This window comes from Talpa europaea (assembly GCF_964194135.1).
Source record: "Talpa europaea genome assembly, chromosome: X".
Taxonomy (NCBI): domain Eukaryota; kingdom Metazoa; phylum Chordata; class Mammalia; order Eulipotyphla; family Talpidae; genus Talpa; species Talpa europaea.
In genome coordinates this window covers 48,086,657-48,111,773 of record NC_140081.1, presented here as the reverse complement: position 1 = coordinate 48,111,773, position 25,117 = coordinate 48,086,657, and the positions used below count along the sequence as shown (strand labels likewise).

At 49.7% G+C, this 25,117-nt stretch overlaps 1 protein-coding gene across 4 annotated transcripts in view; it reads right to left on the bottom strand.

Annotated features, from left to right (window-relative positions):
• NHSL2 (NHS like 2) overlaps positions 1-25,117 on the bottom strand; it is a gene marked incomplete at both ends in the record, with an annotated part of 287,609 nt that overhangs the window by 76,775 nt on the left and 185,717 nt on the right. For 2 of the 4 annotated variants that reach the window (XM_084259201.1, XM_084259203.1), the window contains one exon: positions 2,452-2,518. The exons of the other annotated variants lie outside the window; for them this stretch is intronic. In XM_084259201.1, coding sequence (XP_084115327.1) covers positions 2,452-2,518 — 67 coding nt within the window. Of the gene's footprint in view, positions 1-2,451; positions 2,519-25,117 lie in introns of those variants that run through there. 4 annotated transcript variants of the gene reach the window in all.

Here is a 25,117-nt window from a genome sequence, read left to right as displayed (position 1 = left end):
ACAAAGGTCTGGACTCAGATATGGCCAATAAGAGGGGGGGCTGCCACATGCCAAAGGAAGACTCAACAACAAATACTTGATGAATGAATGGATGGACGGATAGATGGGTGAGTAAAATTGTGAAGTAAGGGAGCAAGAGGGGCAAAAGGGGACTCCTAGTTTTCTAGTTTGTTGTATGAGAGAGATGATGGTGTCACCAAGAGAACATGGAAGAGAGCGAGGGGGAGCTTCTCTGTAGGGAGAGAGGGTGGTGCAAGATGTGCTAGGGTCTTCCTGGGATATTCAGATGGGATGGAGCAGTTGATTATGTTAGTCTGAAAAGGAGAGAGAGGGATGTGGAGGTCAAGTCTATGGAGGTGCTCTCTGGATATGGCCTTCACCGCCAGGGAAAAGCTGCAGAGGCTGTGTGGTAAGAGGAGAGACAGGCCCAGGAAAGCACTCTGAAGACAGGACATTGGCATGGAGGGTGGGCAACGGAGAGAAGTTTTATTCCTTCGTGAAGACTTTCCCAGGGACCTCCAGACAGAAAAACCTCTCTACCTCGGGAAGTCAGAACCACACCTCCTCCCTTGGGCTATTTCCTGCACTTGTTTCCTCTCTTTGACGAGTCCCAGACAGTCTGGGGCGGGGAGGCTAATTGGTCTCTTTCCAGCTAGCCCAGTAGGAGTGAGTGACACCCCCGGCTTCTGGGACTGGCAGGGATGTGAGGTAGTAGGCGCAGGGCTGGGGGAAGGTGAGGTCCAGAGACAACAGAATACGGAAGTGAAGTGGGACAGACAGGGTGAAGCGCTCACCCTGGTAGAAGATGGCTAAGTAGCTATATCCTCATGATGATCCTGGATTGGGTTTGGCATTGATGATGCAAAGCAATTTCTAAGAACTGAAATAGCAACCAATAACTGTCTTGAACTGTAGCAACAACAGTTGTGCAAAAAGTTATCTGCAGACTCCCTAGCTGGCCTATCCAGGACCAGCTGGTCCTGAGCCTCCAGCTCTGTGTCAGAGAAGCAGAACCCTCTGAGATGGTAGTTGGGCTGTTTTACTAATCGTGGCCTTAAAAGACTGTGTCCTCAGATGATTCCGAAGAAACTTCAGTATCTCAAACCTTAGCCATTGGCTCAGTCCACCACATGGGCTCAAATTCAGCTTCTCCAGGAGTCCAAACCAGCCCTGTTTTGATAGGCGGGTCCCAGTGGTGGCGACCCTGTCTCCCAGCATACCCCAAGTCACTCTGGGGTAGCTTCCTACCCCCACGACCTGTGAGAGCCCCTTTCTGGGGGTTCCCTTAAGTCTGGCTGGTCCTGGACAACACCCACCCCTCAACCACAAGGCCAGGTGTATCCCCAGAAAAAGCCAGCAGCTACCCTCTGGGCTTTCTGTAAGCCACCCATCCATGGGTTGGTTTCTTATGGGAAACTGGAGTTAAACTTGGCAAAAACTTTCCCTTCCTTCCCACGGATCTGAAGAGCTGATGAGGGCCTCTTAAATGGGCACAGAGAAAACCCCGAGCCTCTCTGTGAAAAGGGGTACAGAGAATGGAGAAGAGGAGTCACCGCCAAGGTGGAGGAAGAGGGCAGGGAAAGTACCCCAGGCCCTTCTGAGGCACGGGGAAGGTGCTTCGCTGGGTTGGAGGGGTAGGGAGAAAGGCAGAGTTGGTGGAGTGAATGGGACCAGAGAAGTGACTTCCACAGTGTTCTTGCACTGCCTGGGAAGGTGAGCTAGGAAAAGTTGTCTCCACATCACGTCTCTCTATTTCTACAGCATCAGCATCCAGCCAGGGGTTGTTGGAGGAAACTATGCCAGCACCCTCGAGTCCAGGTCAGGAGACGGCCAAGGGACAAAGCAGGGCATGCGAGGGAGGGGGGCAACAAGCTCTAGGCCAGCCCATGTGCTTCTCTTGCATGCACTGAGGAGAGCGCCAGGCTGGGACTGGGGTAGGGAGGTGGGGGCAGGGCATTACACAGCAAGAAACAGATTTGTCTGGATCGTTCTGTGCATGCAGCAGATGAGGTAGAGCCAGGAGAGGTGTAGGTGTACAATGAGGGGGTGCAGGGGGGAGACGAGGGTTTGAATAACAAAGGAGGCTCGTAAAGCCTAAGCCACGCGTGGCTTCGGTTCTCTGCCCACTGGATCCAGACAGAAAGCAGTCCTAGCAATAAACTTCAGTCCTCGGCACATTGCTCACTTCCCTGGTGCTCCAGACACCCTCCAGAGGCTGCACGGGGCTGCTGGTGAAGAGACCAGCCCCTGCCAGCTCAGGGAGCTCTGACTTATGCAATTCAGGCTGGCGCAGGAGCAGGGGAGCTGGGAGTTCACCGCAGCTCCCTCAGGTTCTCTCTCCACCCCCTGCCAGCCCCTGCAAGTCACACCAAGGGTCAGGGGCCCCAGGCTGCAGCTGGGGAGGCCCTGGCTGGAGGAGCCCCAGAAAGAGGAGGGAAGGGAAGAGAGTACCTGTTGCTGAATGCATCCTGCTTTGGCTCTTACTCCTCGGTTGCTTGTGGTGAGAGTTGCCCATCATTCTGTTCTGGACTGGCAGCCGCTGTGGCCACCGCTGCCGCTGCCACCGCCACCGCCGCCGCCTCCTCCTCCTCCTCCTCTTTTGCTTCCTCCTCCTCCTCCTCCTCCTCTTTTGCTTCCTTCTCCTCCTTCTCCTCCTCCTCCCTTGTGCTCCTCCCCAGGTGCTTATATCTCCTCAGCTTTGCTCCTCACACACATGGCTCATCCCACGTGTGCTCCTGGCACACAATTGTCCAGACCTGACCCTGGCACTTGGACTAGAGCCTGCTAGGAGCTTCTCTTCCTCTCTCTCCCTCTCTCTCTCTCTCTCTCTCTCTCTCTCTCTCTCTCTCTCCTTCCCTTCCCTCCCTCCTTCCTTTCTCCCCTCCCTCCCTCTCTCTTTTCTCTCTCTCCTCCCTTCTCCCTCCCCCTTGCTCAGTGCTCCACTCAGGTCAAAGAGCCCAGGCTCCGGGGAACCCTAGTGAGCATTGAATGTGGTCCCCCCCTCATCTGCCCCCGCAGATGGGTCCAGCACAGGCACCCTTGGGGACCTAACTCGCCAGCCCTCACGGTCCCTGGCTGCCTCCGTTCTCAGCGCTGTCATTGCTGCCGCCGCCAGCTAGCTCAGTCTGCAGAAGCTCGCAGGAGCGAGGGGCCAATAACAGAGCCTAATCCGGGTGTGTGACAGGGACCAGTGAAGGAATGTGCTACCCAGGAATTCTAAGTGACACAGCTCCCTGCTTCCCTGGGGGATGGATCCAGTTCTGTAAGTGACAGCTGCCAAAGGGCTCTGGGCTCCAATCCTGACAGAGACCTGGGAGATCTGGGCAGAGGGTTGAGGCTGCCAGGCTGTGGGCTTGCAGCAAACACAGCCAGATGCCTCTCACATGCCCAATGTGGCCACTAGGTGTACCTGCGTCCTTGGCATACACACCTGAAGCCTCACTCTGCTCCCCCTCCCTCACCTGCTTTGCCTTCCCAAGGGAGGGCCTTACTGGCAGCCCAGAATTCAGACTGGAACTGGGACCCTCAGCAGCCAATGAGAGGGCTCCTTCCATAAGTCCCACTGTAAATTCTCTCTCTCTCTCTCTCTCTCTCTCTCTCTCTCTCTCTCTCTCTCTCTCTCTCTCCCCCTCTCTCTCTCCCTCTCTCTCTCTCTCTCTCTCTCTCTCTCTCTCTCTCTCTCTCACACACACACACACACACACACACACACACACACACACACACACGGATGCAGCTGCTCACTGAGAGTGCTGCAGTCCTGTGGGATAAGTGACACAGGCAGGTTGTGCTGGCTCAGCAGCTCATTCCAGGCCCACTTGTCTGGCAGTGAGGAAGGATGATGGCTCTTGGAACCAACTCTGCCGGACCCAGACAGCCTTGAGTGACTTCATTTACTTAGCGCCCTTGTGCTCCTGCCCAGCACTGATGTCAGAGGCAGGGGGCCTCTCTGTCCTAGTCACAGGCACTCTAGAGCACTGTGGGACAGGTCTGGCTAGAACTTCAGCCTGACACATTTGGAACACTGTGCCACTTCGAAAGCAGAGCTTTCTGGCTTTTGGGCAAGAGTTCTAAAGTGGGATCCATCTGTCCATCCATCCCTCTGTCTGTCTGTCTGTCCATCTGTCCACCAACCCACCCACTCATCCACCCAGTCATTTAGTCATTCTTTCAGCTCCCGAGGATCTGCTCTGGTCAAGCAGGCCTTGTGCTAAGTATGGGGACACAGAGGTGTAAGTCACCACCTAGGAGAGGTGACTGACACATCCGCGGACCATTACAGTACAGTGTGATCACTGCCACACCCAGGGGAGGACCCGCATGTTGTGGGAGCACCACGGAAACATCTTCAGTCTCAAAGGGTTGGAGATACCTTCCCAGAGGTGGTGACACCTGGACTGGGTCATGAAGGATGAAGAACTGGGCAGACACAAGAAGGGAAAGGCCACACTGTTAAGTATTTGAAATATTACGCCTGCGAGGACCCTCTTCTGTCAAGGGTCTCTTGCCCCCAGCTGTCAAGGGTCTCTTCAGGTTGCTTCCACATCTTGGCTAGTGAAAATTATGCCACAATGAAGTACTACTCAACTATGAAAAATGACGAAATTTTGCCATTTGACAACATGGATGGACATAGAGAGCAATATGCTAAGTGAAATAAGTCACACTGAGAAAGACAAACACCGCATGATTTCACTCATACAAGGAAGATAAAGACACAAAACAATTGAAAAAAAACAGAAATAGATTATATGAACAAAATGGTGGTTACCAGAGGGGCGAGGGAAGGGGGTGGATAAGTCAGGTAAAGGGGGTCAACTGGATGGTGGTGGATGATGCTGACCCCAGTGTAGTCCATCCAGATCTTGCGTTCCAATGCTCTCCACCTGACAGCCCTGCAGTGTTATAAGCCAATATCACTTCAACACAAGAAAGCTGTTTCAAAGGATCTCTTCAGCTTTCTTCAACAGTTGCACACATGTACCTTGATCTCTGCCAGGCTGCAGAGGGGGGCAGACACTAACCTTCAGGCTCCCTGGCCTGTGAGGGAGATAGATAATTACACAGAGGAGTTACGGGCGTTGCAGTTCTCTGTAGAGTGGTTGAAAAAAGAAAACTTGAAGATTTGTGAACCTGGCAAAAACCTTGAAGGTGAGGGCTGGGAACATTTAGTCCCTGTCCTCTAATCCACTTATGATGGGTCCTCGATATAAGTCATGGCAGGTTCAGGGTTGTAAATATGGATTTTAAGAAAGCTTGGAGAGGCTGGAAGAGACAGAACCATGACGCCTCGGGATGGTTCTAAAGTGCGCAGGACACCCTGGAAGTCAAACGGAGTCGAACTCCATTGGGTTGTGCACCTGGAACAAGAGATTGTACTCCCAGGGCCCAGGGGAGGAAGCGCGGCTAGAACAGATGTGTTTCCGAAGCGTTTGGGGAGTAGGCTGTGGGGGGTGGGGGGGAGCTGAGGAATGAGAGCACCTTCCGTGTCCCCACGGTCCCCACTCCCCAGGTCAAGAAGCCCAGCGTGACCAGGACGACAGGCCCTCCTCAGAGCAGAGTCCAGTCACCGCAGCCCTTCTCACTCCGGCCCTGTGGGGTAGATATTACTAGTTCAACCCACTGTGCAGGTAGCTCCACGGGCTCATCGACAGCGTGGCCAAGGTCTCCGATGACCTCTTCCTGAGGCCCGTGCACACGTGCAGTTGTTCCCAGGAGACAAAGCAACGCCGAGAACGCAGACATGGAAGCCTGCATTTCCCCCGCGCGCTCTACCTCGTCGGTCATGCCTTTCTTCCTCTTCTCACCAGAGCTCCTCTTCAGGGGACGCCCATGTCCCGCACCCTCACCTCCGACTCTGCAGGTCTGTCCCCTCCTCAAACCCCAGTGGAACTTCCCTCCTTCCGTCCCCAGGGCCACGGGCAGTAGATGCTTTAGCTTCTGTCTTATCCGGCCTCCCTCATCTTTGCCATTGGGGGCCACACACTCCTGCTTCACCAAGTGAGTCCAAGAAGCACCCAAGGGCAGCCAGGGTGTGGACGTCTGGCTGTCTCTGCCCAAATTCACTCCCTTCTCTACAAGGTCCCTCTGTCTGACCGAAAGTGGACAGGGAATGCTTTTAGGCACCGTTCCCGCTGTCCTCTCCCTCCCCTGTCCATCTACTCAGCCCTTCGGTTGTTCCTTCCTGCTGCCGGCTGTCTCACATGCAAGCACTTCACACTTCACCGGGTCACCACCACCTCCCGCACCCTGGCCCGACACCATCATCCCTCCCCCGGGCCCCTGAGTGAGCATCCCAGGCCCGCACTCCCTCTTCCTCCCCTGCGTTCTCTAATCTAGTCTTCAAACAGCAACCAGGGTGAGCGCTGGCAACCATAGGCCACATCACACCAGCCCATTGCTCGGAACCTCTCAAAGATCTGTTGCCTGACCCGGCAAGTGCACGCCCACCCTCTGGCATCTACTCAGGAAGGTCCACCTGAATTCTTCACTTTCTCTCTCTATCCCTGCGATAAACCCTCTGCCCTGTGAACCTGGGCTACTCACTGTATTCTTTGTCCTCGTGAGTTATTGCCCCATGGTAAATAACGCAACCGGGGAAAGCTTTCCAGTCAAGGAAGCCTCACTCTGCCCTTTCTGCCTGTGTGAGTTGCCAAGGCACTAACCTCCCAGCCTTGATCTTCCTCATCTGAGTAATGGGGGGGGGGACATGTCACTCGCAGGCCATTGTGAGGCTGCTGTTCGCTGAGGGGCACCAGGCACACGGAAGGTGCTGGCTACCATGTGCTTCCTTTCATCCTCCTCTCACTCCCTGCTGTTCCCAACTCCTGCAATTTCTCCAGCTTCAGCCCAAACCCCACCACCCACACAAAGCCTCTAATCTGCCCGCTCACTCCCTCCCCTGAGTACCTCCTGTCCCCAGACACAGATGTCCTGGAATTGTTAGAGATCTTCCAGGGGTTCATGAACCTTCTCTGCCCTGACAGCTTGTGAATTTCCTGGGATGGGTGGGAGTTTGGGGCTTTGAGTGTGCCCTGTGCAGGGCCTGGCACAGAGGATGTCTTGGTGTGCTCTGCACCAAGCTCTCCTGCCCTTGTAGACCTGCCCTCCTCCACTCCCTACTCCCTCCCCTCTACTTCCCCACAACCCCTCCCACTAGGCCCTCCTGCCCACCAACACAAGGGTCCTCGCAAGACTTTCTTGCCCCTTCCTACTATGGGGCGGATGTACAGGCCGTGTGGGGCCGGCGGCAGGTGTTCTCATGCCCTGTCACGTCATCGTTGCCTCGGGAAAGTGTGCGGAAGATTAGCCAGGGTTGTCACTTCAGGGGGAGCTGCAGTGGCTTTAGGAGGGGGGCTGGGACCCTGTGGTACCTTCATGTGGAGTTTGGGGAGAGAGGCGCTTCTTTCTGGCACATGCATATGTACAGCCAGGCCAGGAGCAGCCCTGTCCACTTAGGTGGGGGGCCAGACCCCACCGCTTGGCTGGCCCCTCATTTCAGCGGGTGCCTTGGACACACCAGGAGAGGACACAGAGAGATCTGAGGCCTGAGATAAGTAACTCCAGGGGCCACTTCCCCAAAGCGAAAGCACTCGAAGGCTCGAAGGCTCGCGGCCGTCACCACATCAGCCACATCCAGCTGGACTCCGGGCCAGGGGAGGGGTGGGCAGTCCCATCTCTAGACCCAGAGCCCCAGAGCTGGGACAAGAGCCACCTGGTCATTTTAGTCACCTCCTTACATATCCCTAACGGTGACCCCGCACAAGGCTCAGGCCCCTTTCTGCAGATGAGGAGACAGGCCGGGAAAGGAGGGGCCGTCAGGACGAGAACCCAAGCCAAGCTGACACCAAGCCTGGTTCCTCCTGGCGCTGCCCGCCCAGCAGGCCACGAGCTGCGCACACGCTGTTCTTGGTGCGGGGCGTGTCCAGGCCCAAGCTCCACAAGGACCTTCTGGTACACAGCCCCGACTCGCCTCCAGCGGCCGCGGCCACCAGAAGCCGGCCACTGGCGTGCACGGTAGACTCCAATGGGCATTAGAGGCAAAGCTACTGCGTGAGACGTGTGTTTCCTTGACTATTCAAGGCTGAATGAGTTGGAGTAAAGAAAAACAATGCAGTACCTGTCGAGTGGATTAAACTATTCACACCCCCTCACAGGCCGTCACCAGGAGAGCTGCGCAGGGCTAAGGCCCGCGATGAGGAGGGCCTCTGAGCTCCAGGCAAGCTCCACTTCACCTGGAGAGTGGGGACATGGGGGTGTGCATGCTGTGATCACTCATTGGCATGTGCGCTTGAGGGGGGGTTGGATTTGTGTGCACTTTTTGGTGTGTATGTCAATCAGCCATCAAGTTTACTTTTTAAGGGATTGTGCTAAGTGAAACGAGCCAGAAGGAAAAAGATAAATACTGGATGGTGCCACTTGTATGTGGAATACAGAGAAATCAAACAAAGGGTCAGAGAGAGACAAACGTTAAAACCAACTCCTGGAAAGCTGACCACAGACCTGAGGCATCAAGGAGGGGAGGGGTAGAGGGAAAGAGTGGGGAAGGTGTGAGAATTTGGGACAGGAGAGGAGACTCTAAGATTATGGGTGCTTTGGTGGTGGGAGATTTCTCCACCTGAGGGGAGAAATCCTATACTGTCAAAATACTAACAAGGATGTAAAACAAAGGTACACATTAAATAAACTTTAAAAAGAATGAATAAAAGATTTTTTTAAAGCACCTAACACATAGTAGGTCCTCACTCAAGGGAAGTTGATCACTTTGCATTATGGGCCCAATGACTAGAAGAGTATCAACACTATTAACATTCAAGGAAAGGGTGTGGAGGTTGACAGAAAGTGGGTTTGGGTGGCCAGAGGCTGCAGACTTGTGATTTGGGGTATGCTTTCTTCTTTAGCCCCAGTTTTGATAAACAAGCCAGTGCGCCTTCTGACAGCTGGTGCTGATGAGTAGCAGGCCAAGACCAAAGGGGTAGAACCAATCAAGACCAGGATCACAAATGAATATACATCTCAGAAACTAAGCAGAGTGGGTACAGGGGAAGAGAGCTGTCTGGCTCCATAATCTTGTGTGTGTGAACCCCATTTAGTTTCTACTTAGGCAATGAAATCTATGAGCCTAATTGTTCCCCGCGGGCCCGGTCTCTCAGGCCTGACACTCAGAAAAGGGTTGTCCATGCCCTGACATTATCCAACAAGTGTCTTCTCAAATGATCTGAGCACACATTCTGTTCCAGGCACCATTCTGGTCACAGAGGACACAGAATGAGACACCCTCAGGAGGATCCCAGGTCTCAGTTTTTCCCATATACTTGCTCTTAGAACTAGACCAGCACCAAGTTTCAGATTAGAATGGACTCTAGAGACTTGCAGAGAATCCTCAGCCAAATTTGGAGATGCACCTGCTTCCAATGATCAGAAAACACAGGGAAATGTGTGAAGTAGGCTGGGGGTAGCAAGGAGGAGTGGCAGAGAGCTAGAGTGTACATGCTACCCACCTCCACTGTGGCCCCCAAGGCACTCAACCTGCCATCTGGGAAACCTTTTCACAGGCCAATCTCACCTATCTGTAGTCCACAAGCTGCCAATTGCTTGCCAGTTTGCTTCCCACCAGCTGCGGTCTCCAAGTGTTTTTTGAGCCTGTACCCCAACATATGTGTATTTATGTATAAACAATATACATGCAGCACAGTGCTAATTGATTTTATAAATTATAAAACAGACACATATGGAAATGAAGATGCGATAAAAATGAATATTGATAGTAATTCCAGTATTTTCTTCCTGCACCCCAATAGATTCTGTACCCGCTTTGGAGGCCACAGTCCAGCGAACCATCCTCATCCTTACAGCCAGATGATGGAAGAAGGTCAAAAGAAGGAGAAAGGATAAGCAAGTGTTATAAATAGTCTGCTATTTTTCAAACCTTGTCCCCAGTGCTCTGCATGCCTCATTCATTCATTCAATAGATGTCATGGAGCCTGTTATATCTCGGCATTGTGCTGGACACTGGAAGATTGGATGAACAGAACAGACACAAGGAGTTTACCATCCAGTTGGAGGAGACAAACAGTAACGGAATACACAAATAACCAAGGTGGTGCCAGCTTGTGAAGAGTGCTAAAGCTCTCTCTGAGCTAAGGACTGAGTTTGACCAGGGACGATTAGAGGGTACAGAAAGCATCAAGTCCAGGAGGTTAGAAGGATCTTGATACTGTTCAGTAATGGAAAGGAGGCCAGCATGTCCAGGGTGAAAGAGGTAAAGGGGAGAGTGGTAGAGTTTAACTGCAATGGGGAGCCATGAAAGAGGGTTTTTTTTTTTTTGAAGATTTATTTATTTATGCATAGAAGAACTGGGGTGTGGGCCAGAAGTGTGGGGGGTGGTGGTAAGAGGATTCACCAGAGACAGTGGGGAACAGAACAGGCAGATCTGAGATACACTGCTGAGGGGAGCAGTGGGCAAGACAGGAGAGGTCTGCTGTGCCATGGGTGTTAGCTTCCTGGCGGGGGATCGAACTCATGCTGCTGTGGCTGTGGATAGCTTGATAGTGCTGAGATTTTAACCCCTGCACCACCAGGGAGGTCCACCATGAAAGAGTTTTAAGCAAGGGAGTGAGAGAATCTGATCTAGATTTGTTAGGGACTACTGTGTCTGCTGTGTCAACAAGGGACTAGATGGGGTGTATGTAGAAGCGGGGGTCAGGAGACTATCACCCGGGCAAGAGATGTGGGACCAGAATCAGGAAAGGGAGGCAGTGGGAAGCAGACAAGAATAAGATATATTATACCTCATAACAGTGCCACAATAATGCCCTTGTAAGGCCAGTATTGTCATCCCCACTGCACATCTCAAACCGAAGCCAAGGGGAGTTAAATCACTTGTCCAAGATCACACAGCTAGTAAGTGATTAAAGGAGGATTCACCCAGGCCTGCCTGGCTTCCTTTCCATCCTACTCAGAATTCTAGTTATGTTTTCTGCTCCAGGGAATCATTCAGCAGGACAATGCAGAGTCTTCCTGTTTCAATCCTGAAAATCACTGGGCATCCTGAGCAAGGAAAGGGGGATTGGAGGCTATTTGACCCAGCGATCAGCCAAGGGTACGCATTTAGTGCTTAAAAACAGCCCATTTGTCTCATTTTCCTAAACATGCTGAGTTCACCAGAGCTCTAAGCAAGGGAAAATCCATTCTTTCCTTTGGAGGGGGATCAGACAGGAGGAGGGCATTGAAGGTATATTTGGAAATAGAAAAATAAGAAGCTGCCAACTTGTGCCTTCAAGGAAAGTCCAGGGGCGCAGGCCAAGATTGGGGAAGTAACTTGCCAAATCCCTCATGGCCCCCAAAGTTATCTGTGTAAAAGAGAAGGCGGAATTGTTCCTGCCAAAGACATGAAGTCCTTTACAGAGCACTTTGTTAGCAAAGCTTAGCATCCCTGTCACTATGCAAAGCACGCTGAAATGTTGCCATGGTAACAGGCAGCTGGGCGCCTGAATCAGTTCAAGGCTTGCTTCAGCATAGGCCCAAGCCTGTGGGGGCATCTCCCAGAAGCAAGAGAGGGGGGCAGGATGTGGAGTTGGTTTTGTATGTTGATGAGGCGCCCTGAGCTTCCTTCCAGGTTACTAGGGCCCCAGGCCTGTGTCTTTGGGAGATATTTCCTGTTGCCAGATATGCCTAACTTCCACAAAACACAGCACCCCAGGTTAGCAGGATCTGACCCTTTTCCCTGGTCCTCACTTATTTTTTTTTTTTCTCCTCCCTTTCATTTTTGAGTGGCGGAAAATGAGAAATAGAAATACCCAATGACAGTAAAACAAACAAACAAACAAACAAACAAAAAACCAAACAAACAAAAAACCTCCCTTGTGCTATAGGTATAAGATAAAACCAAAGCCCAGAGAGTGCAAGGGACTTCTAAAGGTTGCACAGCCTTGGTGGTGACAGCATTTGAGCACAGCCCCCCTGACGCCAGATGTAGTATGAGTTCCACCCTCTTTTTTCTGGGCACTGGGGAGAGAGGGAAGTGAATTAACATCGATGGCAACCCTCTATGTACCTCTGTGTACCGAAGTGCTGGATTCTTTTGCATTCCTATAGCTCATCTACCTACACCGCAAACTTGCAAGGGAGTTATTATACCAACATCACACATTAAGAAGGTGAAGCTCAGAGAGGGTAAGGAATGAGTTCAAACTCACACAGCCAGGTTGGCATTAGATTCAGACTGGTCTTTGTATTTCACCAATGGCCTCACATTTCTGATATCAGATGTACACCACCACCCTCCACCACCCCCATGTGAACAAAAGACTCAATTGCAAAAGATTCTAGATAGTAACCCTACTCTGCCACTGTGGATAGAAAGTGTTCAGTAGTAAATCAACAAGTTGCCACTCAATAAAGACCAACAGGCGGTGATATGCCTCTCCTGGGCTCAGTTTCGTCCTCACTACGATACGGATAATGCTAGTTTGGGGCTGCTGGAGGAATGAAATGAACATGCATGCAAAGTGCACAGAGTGAGGTCTGTGCTCAGTAAATGTTAGTTACTGTTCCCTGTTAAGTAAGATTATTATTAGTAATAAGATTTTTTCCTACTGTTGCGATTATTCCCAGCTCAAATTCTGCCACTTCAACAGCTCCAGCTCTTGTTTAGATGCAATTCAGTCTCATTTCCCATCATCCACTAACTGCTGGTTGCCAGCACGCAGAGTTCAAGTCCTCTCCCAGAAGAAGGGAAGGGCATCAAGATAAGGTGACACTGAGCTGGTCCTGACAGAATGAAGCAATATTTACTAGTAAAACAAGGGTTGGACAGGGACGTCCTAGGTAAGCAGAACATTTTAAGCAGGGGCACAGAGGTACCTGGTGTTTAGAGAGAAAATGGAAAGAGCTGGTCTGGTCAGGGCTATGGACAGAAATGGAGCATCGCTGGCCAGAGAGTAGGCCAGAGACGCCCCGCCTGAGTGTGGAGACTGGAAGAGAAGAGTGTGCAGACGTTCAAACTTTGATTCTGACTTTTGTGTCTCTTCTGGGTCCACGGCAGCAGCCTTCTAGTGGGAGGCACTAGTCCTACATTCCGGCAAGTCCCTGACCCAGGTGCTCCTGTAGTGCAGTGGCCGAAGATGGCTCAGCTCTCGTGCATAGGACCTAGGCCATCCAATGGGCAGCTGACGCCCTTGACATGAGGATTTTCTAGAAGAGGAACTTGATAATCCACATGGGTGTCATGGGTGGTGGGAGAACTAAGGGGACAATGCTGGAGGGGAGAAATCAAATACTGTCCCAAAACTAACAAAGATGTAAGAAAGTAAACACAAATTTTTTTTTAAAAAAAGAGGAACTTAAGAATCCAAACAGGTCATCAGGAATTAAGGAGCAGGCAGAGAAAGCTTTTAAGTATTGGGAAGCAGTCGAATCCATGCTGGTGGAAACAAGTTTTCAAAAACTCCTGATTTTCACTTGAAAGTTCAAATTTTATCTTTGGTTACAAACACTGTCAGTTATTTTCCTTCAAGTGACAGGTTCACTCTGTCAGCTTTTGGGAAAATGTTAAGTACCCAAGTCTGAATAACGAGTTTGTGTTTCAGTGGTTCTTACAAGTAAAAAAAGATGTTTCTTGAAGAAAGAGGCCTGTAAGCCCTCAGACCCTCAGCAAGCACGCAAGTGCTTTTCCTGCGGGCAACCTCACTCCTCAGCATGAGCAGAAGTGCTCAGCACTCTTCCCATCTGCTGCACAGAATATTCAAAAGACCAGGATGCAAGGGTGAAGACCGAATAAAATGAACACATTTCTACCACGCAATCAAAGCCATCCTTAAGCTGGCTTATTTTTCCCTGCGGTGTGTAGCCCATGGCCACCGTACAGGCCGGGCCATTACTACTCTCCTCACTCAGGCACCAGCGGTTTGCTCCTCGGTGCAAACACCAACATCACGCAAAAGGCGAATAACAACTTGGTATTATCTTGAAAATAGCTCTGACCTTGTAGACCCCCCTGAGAAGATCTCGATAACTTCTGGGGATCTTCAGACCGTGCTTTGAGAACCACTGGTTTAGAGAAATTCTTGCCCAGTTCCACAGAGGCACATTAAGGAAGGTTGATTGCAGTATTATTTGTGGTATAGTGAGTTGGTGGGCTCTTGATGTCCAGTCTTAGAGGAACAGAAATAAAAGGGGTGAATGCATGCTGCGTTAGAATTGATGATGAAAAGTACACATCACAGCATGGAGAAATCTCAGAAATAGATTGGAAAGGGAAAATTAAAAGTGTGCATGTGCACACACCCCACTAGATAATATATTTTTCAAAGACACCTATATTTCCAAAACATATGCCAACCCACTACAGAGGGGATGGGAGTGGGGACTAGACATGAAAGGAAAAAATAAAATAAGACTGAAACAATTTTAAAAGACCTTGCATGGATGCTAATAGCACGCAGAGCAGTATATTTAACCATGCCCTTGAGAGCAAATAAGGACAGTGTGAATGGGAGGCAAAAAATAGTCTACTCTTTCAAAAGCTCCGATGGTGAAAAGGAGGGATTGCGGGACAGAGGGTTAAAGAAAGAAGTGGGAGGGCTAGTTGCTTTTTGCTTCCTGTCAGTCCACCCAAGAACCACTAGCTTGGGTTACCAAGGGCCTCCTGGTTTCTGAAGTTCACATAATAAGGCCCAGAAAGGTAAGAGGGCGCACCAAAGGAGCGCACACTTGCTGGCTTCTATTTTCTCTGGCAAGTAAGAGATGAGATCATTGCCTAAAATTAAGAGGAGGTATGTGGTTGGGGCTTGGAGAGCTGGGGAAAATGTGAAGCAGCTGTCATAGAGACTGGAGAGAAGTAAATGCATTTCCAGGCAGCGCTGAAAGTCCAGCTGGAGACTGAGGGAAATTTGAGTTGGGTGGGAGGAAAATAGCTTTAATTCTTCATTCATTTATTGTGGGATCCCCGGCCCACCTTGTCTTGGTGCCCAGATTTCCCACTTGGCAGCTAGGTGTAGTGTCATTTGGGGGCCTCTCACCAAGGGCAGAAGTCCTGGTATGAGCAGCACTGGGAAACAGTGTCTGCTGGAAACAGCAGGCAGGTACTAGAATAGAGATAATATGCTTTGCTTTGACTAGAGGGAACAAAGGAGCCCCCTCCCGGACAACAGCCCCTGGTGACTCCACCCTAGCTTCTATCCCCAGAATGCATCCCCCAATGCATGCACAAGTACCTCCGTAAGTGCTTGCCCCACCCTGTGCTGAGGGCTAACAAATACAGGACTGCCTTGGGGTCGGGCTGTGCATCACTTCCGTGCAGCCCCTCTAGGCTTCTCCTTGCTCCACTAGGACTCTGAGTATCTTTCCCTCACCCCACGCTGCTCCCAACGCTGCTGCCCCGGAGGCGACAAATTTATCAAGAAGTTGATTAGTCGGGAAATATTTATTGACGGTCTATTATGTACCAAGAAGCCTGCAAGGTACTTAGGAAAGCATAAGGAGTAAAACACGCATAGTCCCTATCCTCATCAACCTGCCACGCACGGCACATAAGAGTGTGTGTGTGTGTGTGTGTGTGTGTGTGTGTGTGTGTGTGTGTGTGTGTGTGTGAGAGAGAGAGAGAGAGAGAGAGAGAGAGAGAGACTGAGGAGTGGGATGTTAAGTTATCATACAAAACCAATTATGATCAAACCACGAGAACTTCAGGGAAAGAAGGAGCAGGGTGCTGAGAGAGTAGAAGGATGAGGCCTAATGCAGTCTGAGCAGCCGGTCGGGAAACAGATTTCCATTCTCATTTCAACAGCTGCATGTAGAGCCCCACTGCAGGGCACTACATAATTTACTTAGTCAGTTCCCTATTGCAGGGCATTTAGAATTTTTTCCCTTTCTCTCCACATCCTAATCAACATTTTGACATACATCTTTGAACAAGCAATACACACATTTTTAAGGCAGAAATGTATTGATTTACACGGGAAAAGTCTGTAAAAAAAATTGGTATCAGTAGCCAGATGTAGGTGCTAAAAATTCTGTGCAGATCTTTTTCTTTTCTATATTTTCTACATTTCGTTTTTTTCCATTTCTCCACTTTATACCACTCTTCAATGTGTACTAGTTATTTTAAAATATTTTTGAGAAGTTGATGAATACACACTACAAACATTCAGCGAGTGCAAAGGGGATTAGGAAAAATGAGGTCTCCTTCACCCCAGCCCAGGGTCCTGGGCATCCTTCCAGAGACGTTCTGTGCAGACACAAAAATGAAATGGCAGCATCACATTAGATGCATTTGTTTTGCACCTCACATTGTTATTTAACACCACCTCATTTTTTAAGGCTGCCTACTCTATTCCATGGTTATTGAGGTTATTTAAGCTCTTTTTCTATCTAAAAAATGTGTATTACTTATTTAACAACAATACTAACAAAGGTGGGAAAAGGAAGAAAAAAGACCACCTACAGATGTTAAAATATTCCTTCACTTGGACAAGTAATATGCTGGGCGATGGGAATGAAAAGATAAGATATGGTTGTTAAAGTGTCCAGAAAAAAAGTAGATTATTTTTAGTCTCAAGGTTTAGAACTCCGGTGATTTTATGAAGCAAGTTTTATTTGCTTTTATCGGTGATTCTTATAAGAGACTGTGCCTCTCCCCACTTTTTTTAATGTGCCATGAAAGTTCAAAGCCAAATTCTGAGGCTCACATTTATCAAGGAGGGACTTGTTAACGTTTACTTTCTATTAGGATTTCTTTACCAATTACCCTTTGTTTTCCTCTTGCCGCAGCTTTCGCTGGTACAGCTAATTTAGGCTCTCTCCAAGTATTGTGTTTTCATAAACCACCTTAAATCCTTTTTGGGGTAAGTTAAGGTATAAATATACTCATATGTTTTTTTTTTCTTTCTTTTTTTTTTTTAAGCAAAATTTGAGGTAATGCTTGGATCTCCGACACAATTCTCAAGAGGGATAGGCAAGATGAGAACACAAGAAAACAACAAACGCCTAATTGGAGGGCAATCGATTTCTGAGCTACGTGCGTCAAAGCTGAGGTCGTTAGGTTTCCCAACGCGCAAAGCTCGCCAGTTCCCATGGCAACTGTACCGCGAGCAGGAGAAGATGCAGGAGACGGGCCTGGCGGTTGCTGGGGGAGCTCTGGCTGCCGGCTGTGTGACTCCGGTCAGGCCTGAACCTTTAGATGTGCGGGAACTTTCCATCAACCGGGCGCTCTGGATTGGGGGCTTAATTGAAAAGGTAGCTGTTGAGGAGAGGTGCCAAATAGACACTGGGGGTGGGGCGACAGCAAGGTAGCCCTCGGTACTTGTAGTTCGCTTTTCCTCCTCTCTCTCCCGTGCTAAGGAGGTGAGGAAGCAACAGATAACCTCAGTGGGAGAGATCCACAGCAAGCCACCCTTTCTCAAAGGGGCTGAGAGAATGACTAAGGTGTAGACTGGGAAGGGCTGAGCCATTAGCAGGTTTGAAACTTAGACTTAATTGTTTGCTTTGGCCTCCGTTGAAGAAAGGTTATGTTAATGGCTGGGGAGAGGGGCTACTGTGAGGCTGGGGAGGAAAATTAAGAACTAGAGGGGACAAGTTAGGTGGATATCCCCCTCACCACTAGAGATTATAGGTAAGTACATATCATATCTGGGAGGAAGGATTTTGAAGCATAAAAATCACAAAGAAAAGTGGCACCAAAAATGGCAGAATCACTAAAATGTTATTAGCACATCCCACAGGACAGTAAGCCAGAAATCAAAGACCAAATAGAAAGTGGGCAATAAAAAGATACTTGCAGCACAAGGGGAAAAAAGGTTACTATCTTATTATAGAAAGAAATTTAAGTAGGGCCTCCCCAGTGGTGCAGTGGTTGAGCGCTGGGCTGCGAAGCTGCCCACAGCCTCTGCAGCACTGGTTCGATCCCTGGCTGCCAGCGAGGGTCCCACATGGTGCACAGACCTCTCCTGCCGCCCGCTGCTCCCCTCAGCAGTGTACTTCGGTCCTTCTGCCTGCTCTGCTCCCCGCTCTGGCTCTGGTGAATTCTCTCACCCTCCCGCACTTCTGACTGTACCCAGTGCTTGTATAAATAAATAAATAAATTTTAAAAAAAAGAAAGAAATTTAAGTAATAAGCTCTTTACCAACAAGTAAAAAGATACATATGGGGAAAATGTGTATGTTGCAGTCTTATAATCAGAGAAACCAAGTCTATTTAAGAAAAATGGAGAAGTTAATAGAGAATCCCAGAATGCTGATTGGGGGGGAAGATAGATTTTGAAAATGTTCTGCTTACAGCACTGGGGAGATGTAATGTGGTGGTCTCCTAAAGTGCATGGCAACCATCTAGAAGCACCTGATTTTGAACAAGCCATCAAAATGGCACTGGAGCTTGTTGGGCCACAGGAGAGCGTTCCCCATACTGAGTAGAGAGATCAGTATGGTAGAGAACATACTGCGTCTTCTCCTTGGAAAGAGAGTTCCGGTGAAGTCCCAGCACCTAAAACAGACCTGGCCCCAGAGTGAGGAGGTGCTCAGTAAGGCTTTACAGAAGAGGCTGTGAGGCTTTCTTCATTATGACCAAGGCTCGGGTGGAGTCCCTGTTCCCAAGAAGCCTTCAAGGGACCCAGCCAGGGAGGCACACGTGCCGGTGTGTTCGTGGCTGAAGGACTATTCATTACTCCCACTAACATTGCTTGAGACCTGTTATGTACCTCTGTGAAATCATGGAATCGATGTGCTGGCTCTATTTTCCTCTAATAATAGAGGAAAAAATACGAAGGCGTTCAAATCAAAAGAAAAGTTCATCTGTACCTCTTGAAGGTACTTCAATATATGCCAGAGATGGAGGTTCCATGTCTCGGGAAATGTGTCAGAGGTTATCAGAAGCCCCTGAGGGCTATCTCCGGAGTTGATCAGATTGAAGGGGAGAGAAAATGGAGGCAAGCAAACTGGCCAAGAGGCCATCGCAAGGATGCAGTGGGAGGCAAGGGGCCCTCAACTCAGAAGAAAAGACCTAGAAATCTGGGGTGTGGGGGAGAAAAGACTGATGATGCTCAAGAAAAAGTCTTTAATTCCTGCTCTGTTGTACTCAAGTGCTAATGAGGCAGGGCACATATTCATTTCTGGTCATTATGTTCTTCTCAACACGGAGGAGTATTGTTTTTCATTTCCCTTCCCCAATTTGGGACACATTGTTATGACTGTTTAAACAAGGTGCCAATCTTACTGGGCAACCTCAGGAAATATTTCCCCACAGGAAAGGCTCACATCAGACCCCTGTTGCCTTTTGCAAATGGAAATCAAGCCTCCTCCTACAGGGGACTCACCCAGCTGAACACATTCAACAGGTGATAATAAGAGAGAAAATCTTTTCTGTGAACAAGCCCAGCAAGCAGCCCAGGAGCAGAGTGGGGGGCTGAAGGGGCCAGGGGGCCGGTGACACATTCTTAACTCTGTGGGCTCAGTCACCTGAACAGTGGAGGGAAAGCCCCAGAGATGGGGCTTGGTGGTAGCCGTGAGGCTACCACCTGCCTTTCCATTTGCAACCTGGAGGGGGGCCTTCCCTTCTCTCACACAGGAAAATGACAAGTCTGGAAACTGCCAGGGCCGTCAGCCCAAGTTGACTAGGCCAGTGATTGTTTGCTGCGGTCGTGGAGGCATGGAGAGGGATGTAGGGAAAATCCTACTGGGAGGTGCACAGGTAGGGAGGACCGGGGAGTAACCAGGTCCCTGCCTCCTCTTCACCTCCACCCCCAACCCACCTTCTTCTTCAGTCGAGATCCCTAGCTTTGTTCCAGAAATTGTGTAGCCTGTCAGGCAACATCCAGGACCGTTAGCTTGGATGCCTCCTGGCATCTCTGTGACTTCGCTTCCACGTGCTTCCTTCTCCTCCACTTTCCACGTGTCTCAGGACCCAGTCTTATACCAGAAGGTTCATTCTCACCCTTCTTATACCAGAAGGTTCATTCTCACTTGGTGCCATCCCACCAGATGCCCCAGTGGGAACTGGGCATCCAGACAGTTGTGCCTCAGAGGCCAGAGGTGCCTACTTCCTCAGGGAATGAGAGCCCTGCTTGCACTTCTCCTTCCACCATATTGAGAGCACCACAAAGTTGGGGGCCTGGGCAGGCTTGGCCACTGCTCAGCTATTGGCTCAGAACAAGCATGAGAAACATGTTTGTTAAATTTATTCAAGGAATTCTAAGCAACAAAGGAAAATGAGATCCACATTAGCCAAACATACTTTTTAAGCAAGAGAATCCAAACTTACTTTCAAGCAAGAAAGCTTTATGGTTGAGTTTTTCAAGCTGCCAGAAAAAACACTGTAGAAAGTACAGTGGAGATCAAGAGGAGGACTTTACCCAGAGGCATCTGGGAAAGCTTGCAGAGTTTTCCAAGATGGAAGCAAACCCTGTAGCTGGGTGGAGGGGATGGTGGCCTGACCAAAGGTGTAAAGGCAACAGATTGGGGTGCATGGCTGGGAGCCTGCAAGTGAAAGGTTTTGCTGGAAGTGGGTGGTAGGAGATGGCATTGGAAAGGTCGCCTAGACCCATCCTGCAGGAGGTCTTCAATTCCCACTGCAGGGTTAGATCAGGAATCATTTTGGAGAAGGAAATCTTAACTAAGATTGACTTGGTAGTGATGTGGATGAAGCAAGAGAAGTTTGGGAGGGGAGGCAGACAATGTCTGGGAGGTGCAGTAGTTTCAAGATGAAGGGGAGAGAGTGAAACACTGATGGGGACTTGGGGAAATAGGTTCTCTCAAATGTGACTGATGGAACTGTAAATTGACACACATCTCTACATATCCCTCAATGCAGCAATCTGACTTCTAGAGACATACAGTTGAAAGTTTCTACATGTATGTGGGAAATATGCACAAGGATGTTATTGTGCATGGCAAACAGGAAAAAATAGGACCAACCTAAATTTCCGGCAGTAGGGAATTACAATAGGTTTACTACTCATGTGATGGCGGACAGTGCAGCAGTTAACTCAAACAACATGCGCCGATATGTATAAAAGGAATAAAGACCTAAAATATAAAGCCCAGTTAAAAAAAAAAAACAGTTTTAGAAAACAGTTGTTTCACGTAGAATGCTATCAGTCAAGACAAATTTCAAATGTATAAAAATGAATATGACACACCACTTGTAGACACAGAAACATGGTCTAGACCTGGAGGGACCATGGTCAAGGCAAGGAAGGAGTGCCCAGGATGGAGAGCACAGGGTCTCCCATGATACCTGAAATGTGTCCTTGTGCTCAAAAAAATCCCAGGCAAACAGGACACACATGTTAACACGTGTTCATTTTGGGTGGAGGGTACGTGAGCCTTTGCGCTCCTCTGTTTTTTTTTTTAACTAAAAAAGAACAAAAGCAAGCTGCAAGGGATGAGAGAGGCAGGCTGGCCAGTACCATGTCTAGCAACTAGAAGCCCACCAACATCACAGCCATGATTGGGGAAAAATGAGCCCACAGCTCCTACTGGAAGCCACATCACAGAGTCTAGACTCAGTCACTCTTGCCCGTACCCAGTCCCACAGTCAAAAAAGCAATAAATGCTGTCTCACGCTGGAGAACAATGATTTGGAGCTGTTGCCAGGCCTGGATACAAAGGCACTTGGAGAGCAAAATCTACACATACGTTCCCCATATGAGAAACAGCTCATCCCTACAAGGTCTCCGAAGTCCACAGCCAAAGTGGCAGGTCCAGCCTTTGCCAGAGGCTGGAGGAAGCCTTCCAGAGGAGGGGAGAGGAGGTGGGCTTCCAGGGTATCGCACCAAGAAAAGGCTGATGAAATCAACAGGGAATGTCATCTCCCTAGAAACTTGAACGTAAATTCCCGGATTGAATTGTCCTGTGTCCTCAGGGCCTAGAACAGTGCCTGCTACATGATTAGATGCTCACCAACTATGAGGTGAGTAAGTGGAAGTGGTGAATGGCATGGGGGGATGGGGGAAAGGAGAGAGGAGCATGAGTGTCCCAGCTTCCTTCATTTTGATTGCTTAAGTGACCAGATCTCCGATATGCCAAAGCAGGCACCCAGTGTTTCTAGTGAATTCATCCTGCTGCCTGAGGTAGGCACTGGGGTGCAGGCATGGGCAGAAGAAAGTGTGATATAGTTATAGAGCAGTGAGGCTCTGGGAAGAATAGCCAGGAGACCCAGGCAGGAAACATCCCTAAAAAAATGAAAGTCTGCACCAGTAGGACCAGGTTTGGGATGGGGGTTTTTGGAAACAAAATGGACACCAGCTAAAATAATGAAGGGAGGAGGGGGTCTCCTTCCCATTGGGCACTGCCAGCTTCTAAAGCATCGCCTCCTGCTGGAGAAACTGGAGAGCCTCTGGGCGAATTAGGAAAGAGTGACCCAGGATGTCTGGCTCGGCTACTGGCCCTCGAGCTGCATTTCAATCCCCACTCACTTGGCGTCCCTGCACATGTGCAGCATTGCAGATAACCGACTTCTCCCTAGCCTCCTATCACTCTGCGGTCCCCTGCCACCTACCATCTTGCATGGCATCCCTGCTCCACAGCTCCTGCCAGTCCACCTTGCCTTGGCTACCACACCAGGACTCACCCTTGCCGGAAGGTCCGTTGAGCCAACAGACAAAAATCAGTTCTCAGGTGAATTCTGAATATTGGTCTACATACAAGGACTCTGGGCTCGAGTATCAGGAACATTTCAACAGCCTCAATTAGGGAGGGTTGCGCTTCCCTATCCTCCCCACAGAGGTCAAGTCAAGTCAAGTCCACGAAGCCTGAACCCAGAAACAAGCCTCTGCTCCCCCTAGTGTTTCCTAAGGGAAATGTTGATGACATATCTCTGACTGCGGAGCAACGTAAAGTGCCCCCCTCTGCCCTCTCTGGGTGAGTTTGCCAAAACATCTGCAAGACAAACAGTGGGTAGAGAGCATCAGCACTCCTCCCAAGAGCCCAATGGGATCATGTCATAACTTTTCAGGCAAGAGAATGCAGGCTTCTGATTCCAGAAGCAGAGGCCATCCCTCAGATGGGAACTCTCTGCCCCTCCCACTAACAAAGTCACCTACGTCTGCTGTTCACAAGCTCCTCTCTCCCCAGGATGACAGATCTTTTGTCATTTCTAAGAGATCCCCCTGCCCACTCCTACTCCAATCCTAATAACTCTCTTTCCTTGAACCCAAGTGTGGAAAAGTCACTTTATCTCTCTGTGCCTCTGCTTCCTCATCTGTATTATTGGGTGAAAATAGTAGCTACATTATAGGGTCCTTGTGAGGAGGGAATGAGTTAATAATCCACAGGAAGTGCTTAGCTTAGTGCCTACCAGATAGTAAGCACTCAATAAATATTGCTTGTCATCATCGCCATCTTGATTGTGAAGGGCACAGTTGAGGGCAGCGAATGGCATGGACTAATCTGGACAGCCAGGTCTGGGTTAAATTGCTCTGTAACCAGGCTTTGTCTCAGGATGGAGATCCTGTAAAGAAGGCTGGCGGCCACCACCAGGCTGCACCCCAGAGCCCTCAGGGTGCATTGTTCTGCAGAACAGAGTTGGCCCTTTCCTCCTGCTACGCTTGGCTTCTCCGCTTGCATCCTCTGTGCCCTCTGTAGACGTGCTCCCCTGATCTGAACAGACAGGAATCCCCAGGGCTGGCAGCACTAGCAGCTGGTCTCATGTGCCTTGTTGCCTTTCCATGCTCGGTCCAGAACAGTGGGCTCACGCTGCTTGGAAGAAATGTACTAATAGTTCTCATCCGGTGATGCAGGCATGGACTCCCAGGAACCCAATCTGCCAAGACAACTATTGAGCTAAAAAAATTTGGTGGTCAGGGCCAGGCTCAATACAGGCAGAGAGGATCTGGGGAGCAAGAGAAACACCCTAAACGTTTCTGCTGCCATTCAGTGACTGTTGCCTACAGTTCCACCATTAGGATGCTCCATTCCGTGGCCTTGGCGTTGTTCTCTTGAGAAGGCAAAGGCCGATAATGGGAATATGGTGAATAAGTCTCCAATGCCAATGGCTTCAGTGGAACAGTTTACTCTGTGAAACTGATAAATACAATAGGTGCCAGTTCCCTTCTCCCCTAATCCATCCGCCAACGCCCACTGAGAAATGAAGACTAGAACACAGGTAAGGGAAGCACAGTGGAAGGGACCATTTTGGCGAAGCATGAGGGCAAAAAGGCTCCTGTGTCTGGCTTCAGGGTGGACAAAAGGATGATGAAATGAGGTGTGTGAAAGGGGAGGGAACTGTGCTGTCCTTCCATTTCACACCCCTCAAGGGGAACAAGCGTGGTGTGTATGCACACCAGCACACCACACGTTTTGACTTCAGTAAACCTGGTTGTTGTTTTTAAAGATTTATTTATTTATGCATACAAGAACTGGGGTACAGGTCAGAGGTGCGGGGTGGGGGAGGTGAGAGGATTCACCAGAGACAGAGTGGGGAGCAGAACTGGCAGAGGGACTGAAATACACTGCGGAGGGGAGCAGCGGATGAGTCAGAAGAGGTCTGCTGCGCCATGTGGGTAGCTCCCTGGCTGGGGATCGAACTCATGCTGCGGATAGCTTCAGAGTGCTGTGCTTAACCCCTTGCACCACCAGGGAGGCCCATAAACCTGGGTTTTAAGCCAAGTTCTGCCACCTATGAGACGTGTGACTTGGAAGAAGTCACTTCACATCTCTGAACGTCAGCCTTCTCATCTCACAGCCCTGAAAACAACAACAATCACAAATCGCTCATGTTTGGAGGCTTACATGAGCAAAGATGTAAGAGAGAAATGAGCCCAGTGCCCGGCACAGGGCTGCTCATTTTTCTGTTAGATTTGCATTTTGCTCTGGGCCAGCAATAGGGGCTTGGCCAGCTATGTAAAGACTCTGAGTAGCAGGAGCACGGGGCAGAATCCGCTCTCTGCAGTGGCTGTCCTTGAAATGTCTCCAGAGATGAGAGCTAAGCCCCAACCCCGGCTTTGGGAACCAGAACCCAGATGGTATGGTCCATTTATCAGTGCCACCAGACTCTGGACTTGAATAAGCATTCTGCGTTTGTAACCGCAGGAAGAGGAGGAAATGGGCCAGATTCCTTAGTGATAATGAACACTGCCAGCTCACTTTTATATTGGCAAAGTGTGTTGTGATCATTCTGATTAGTTCATTCT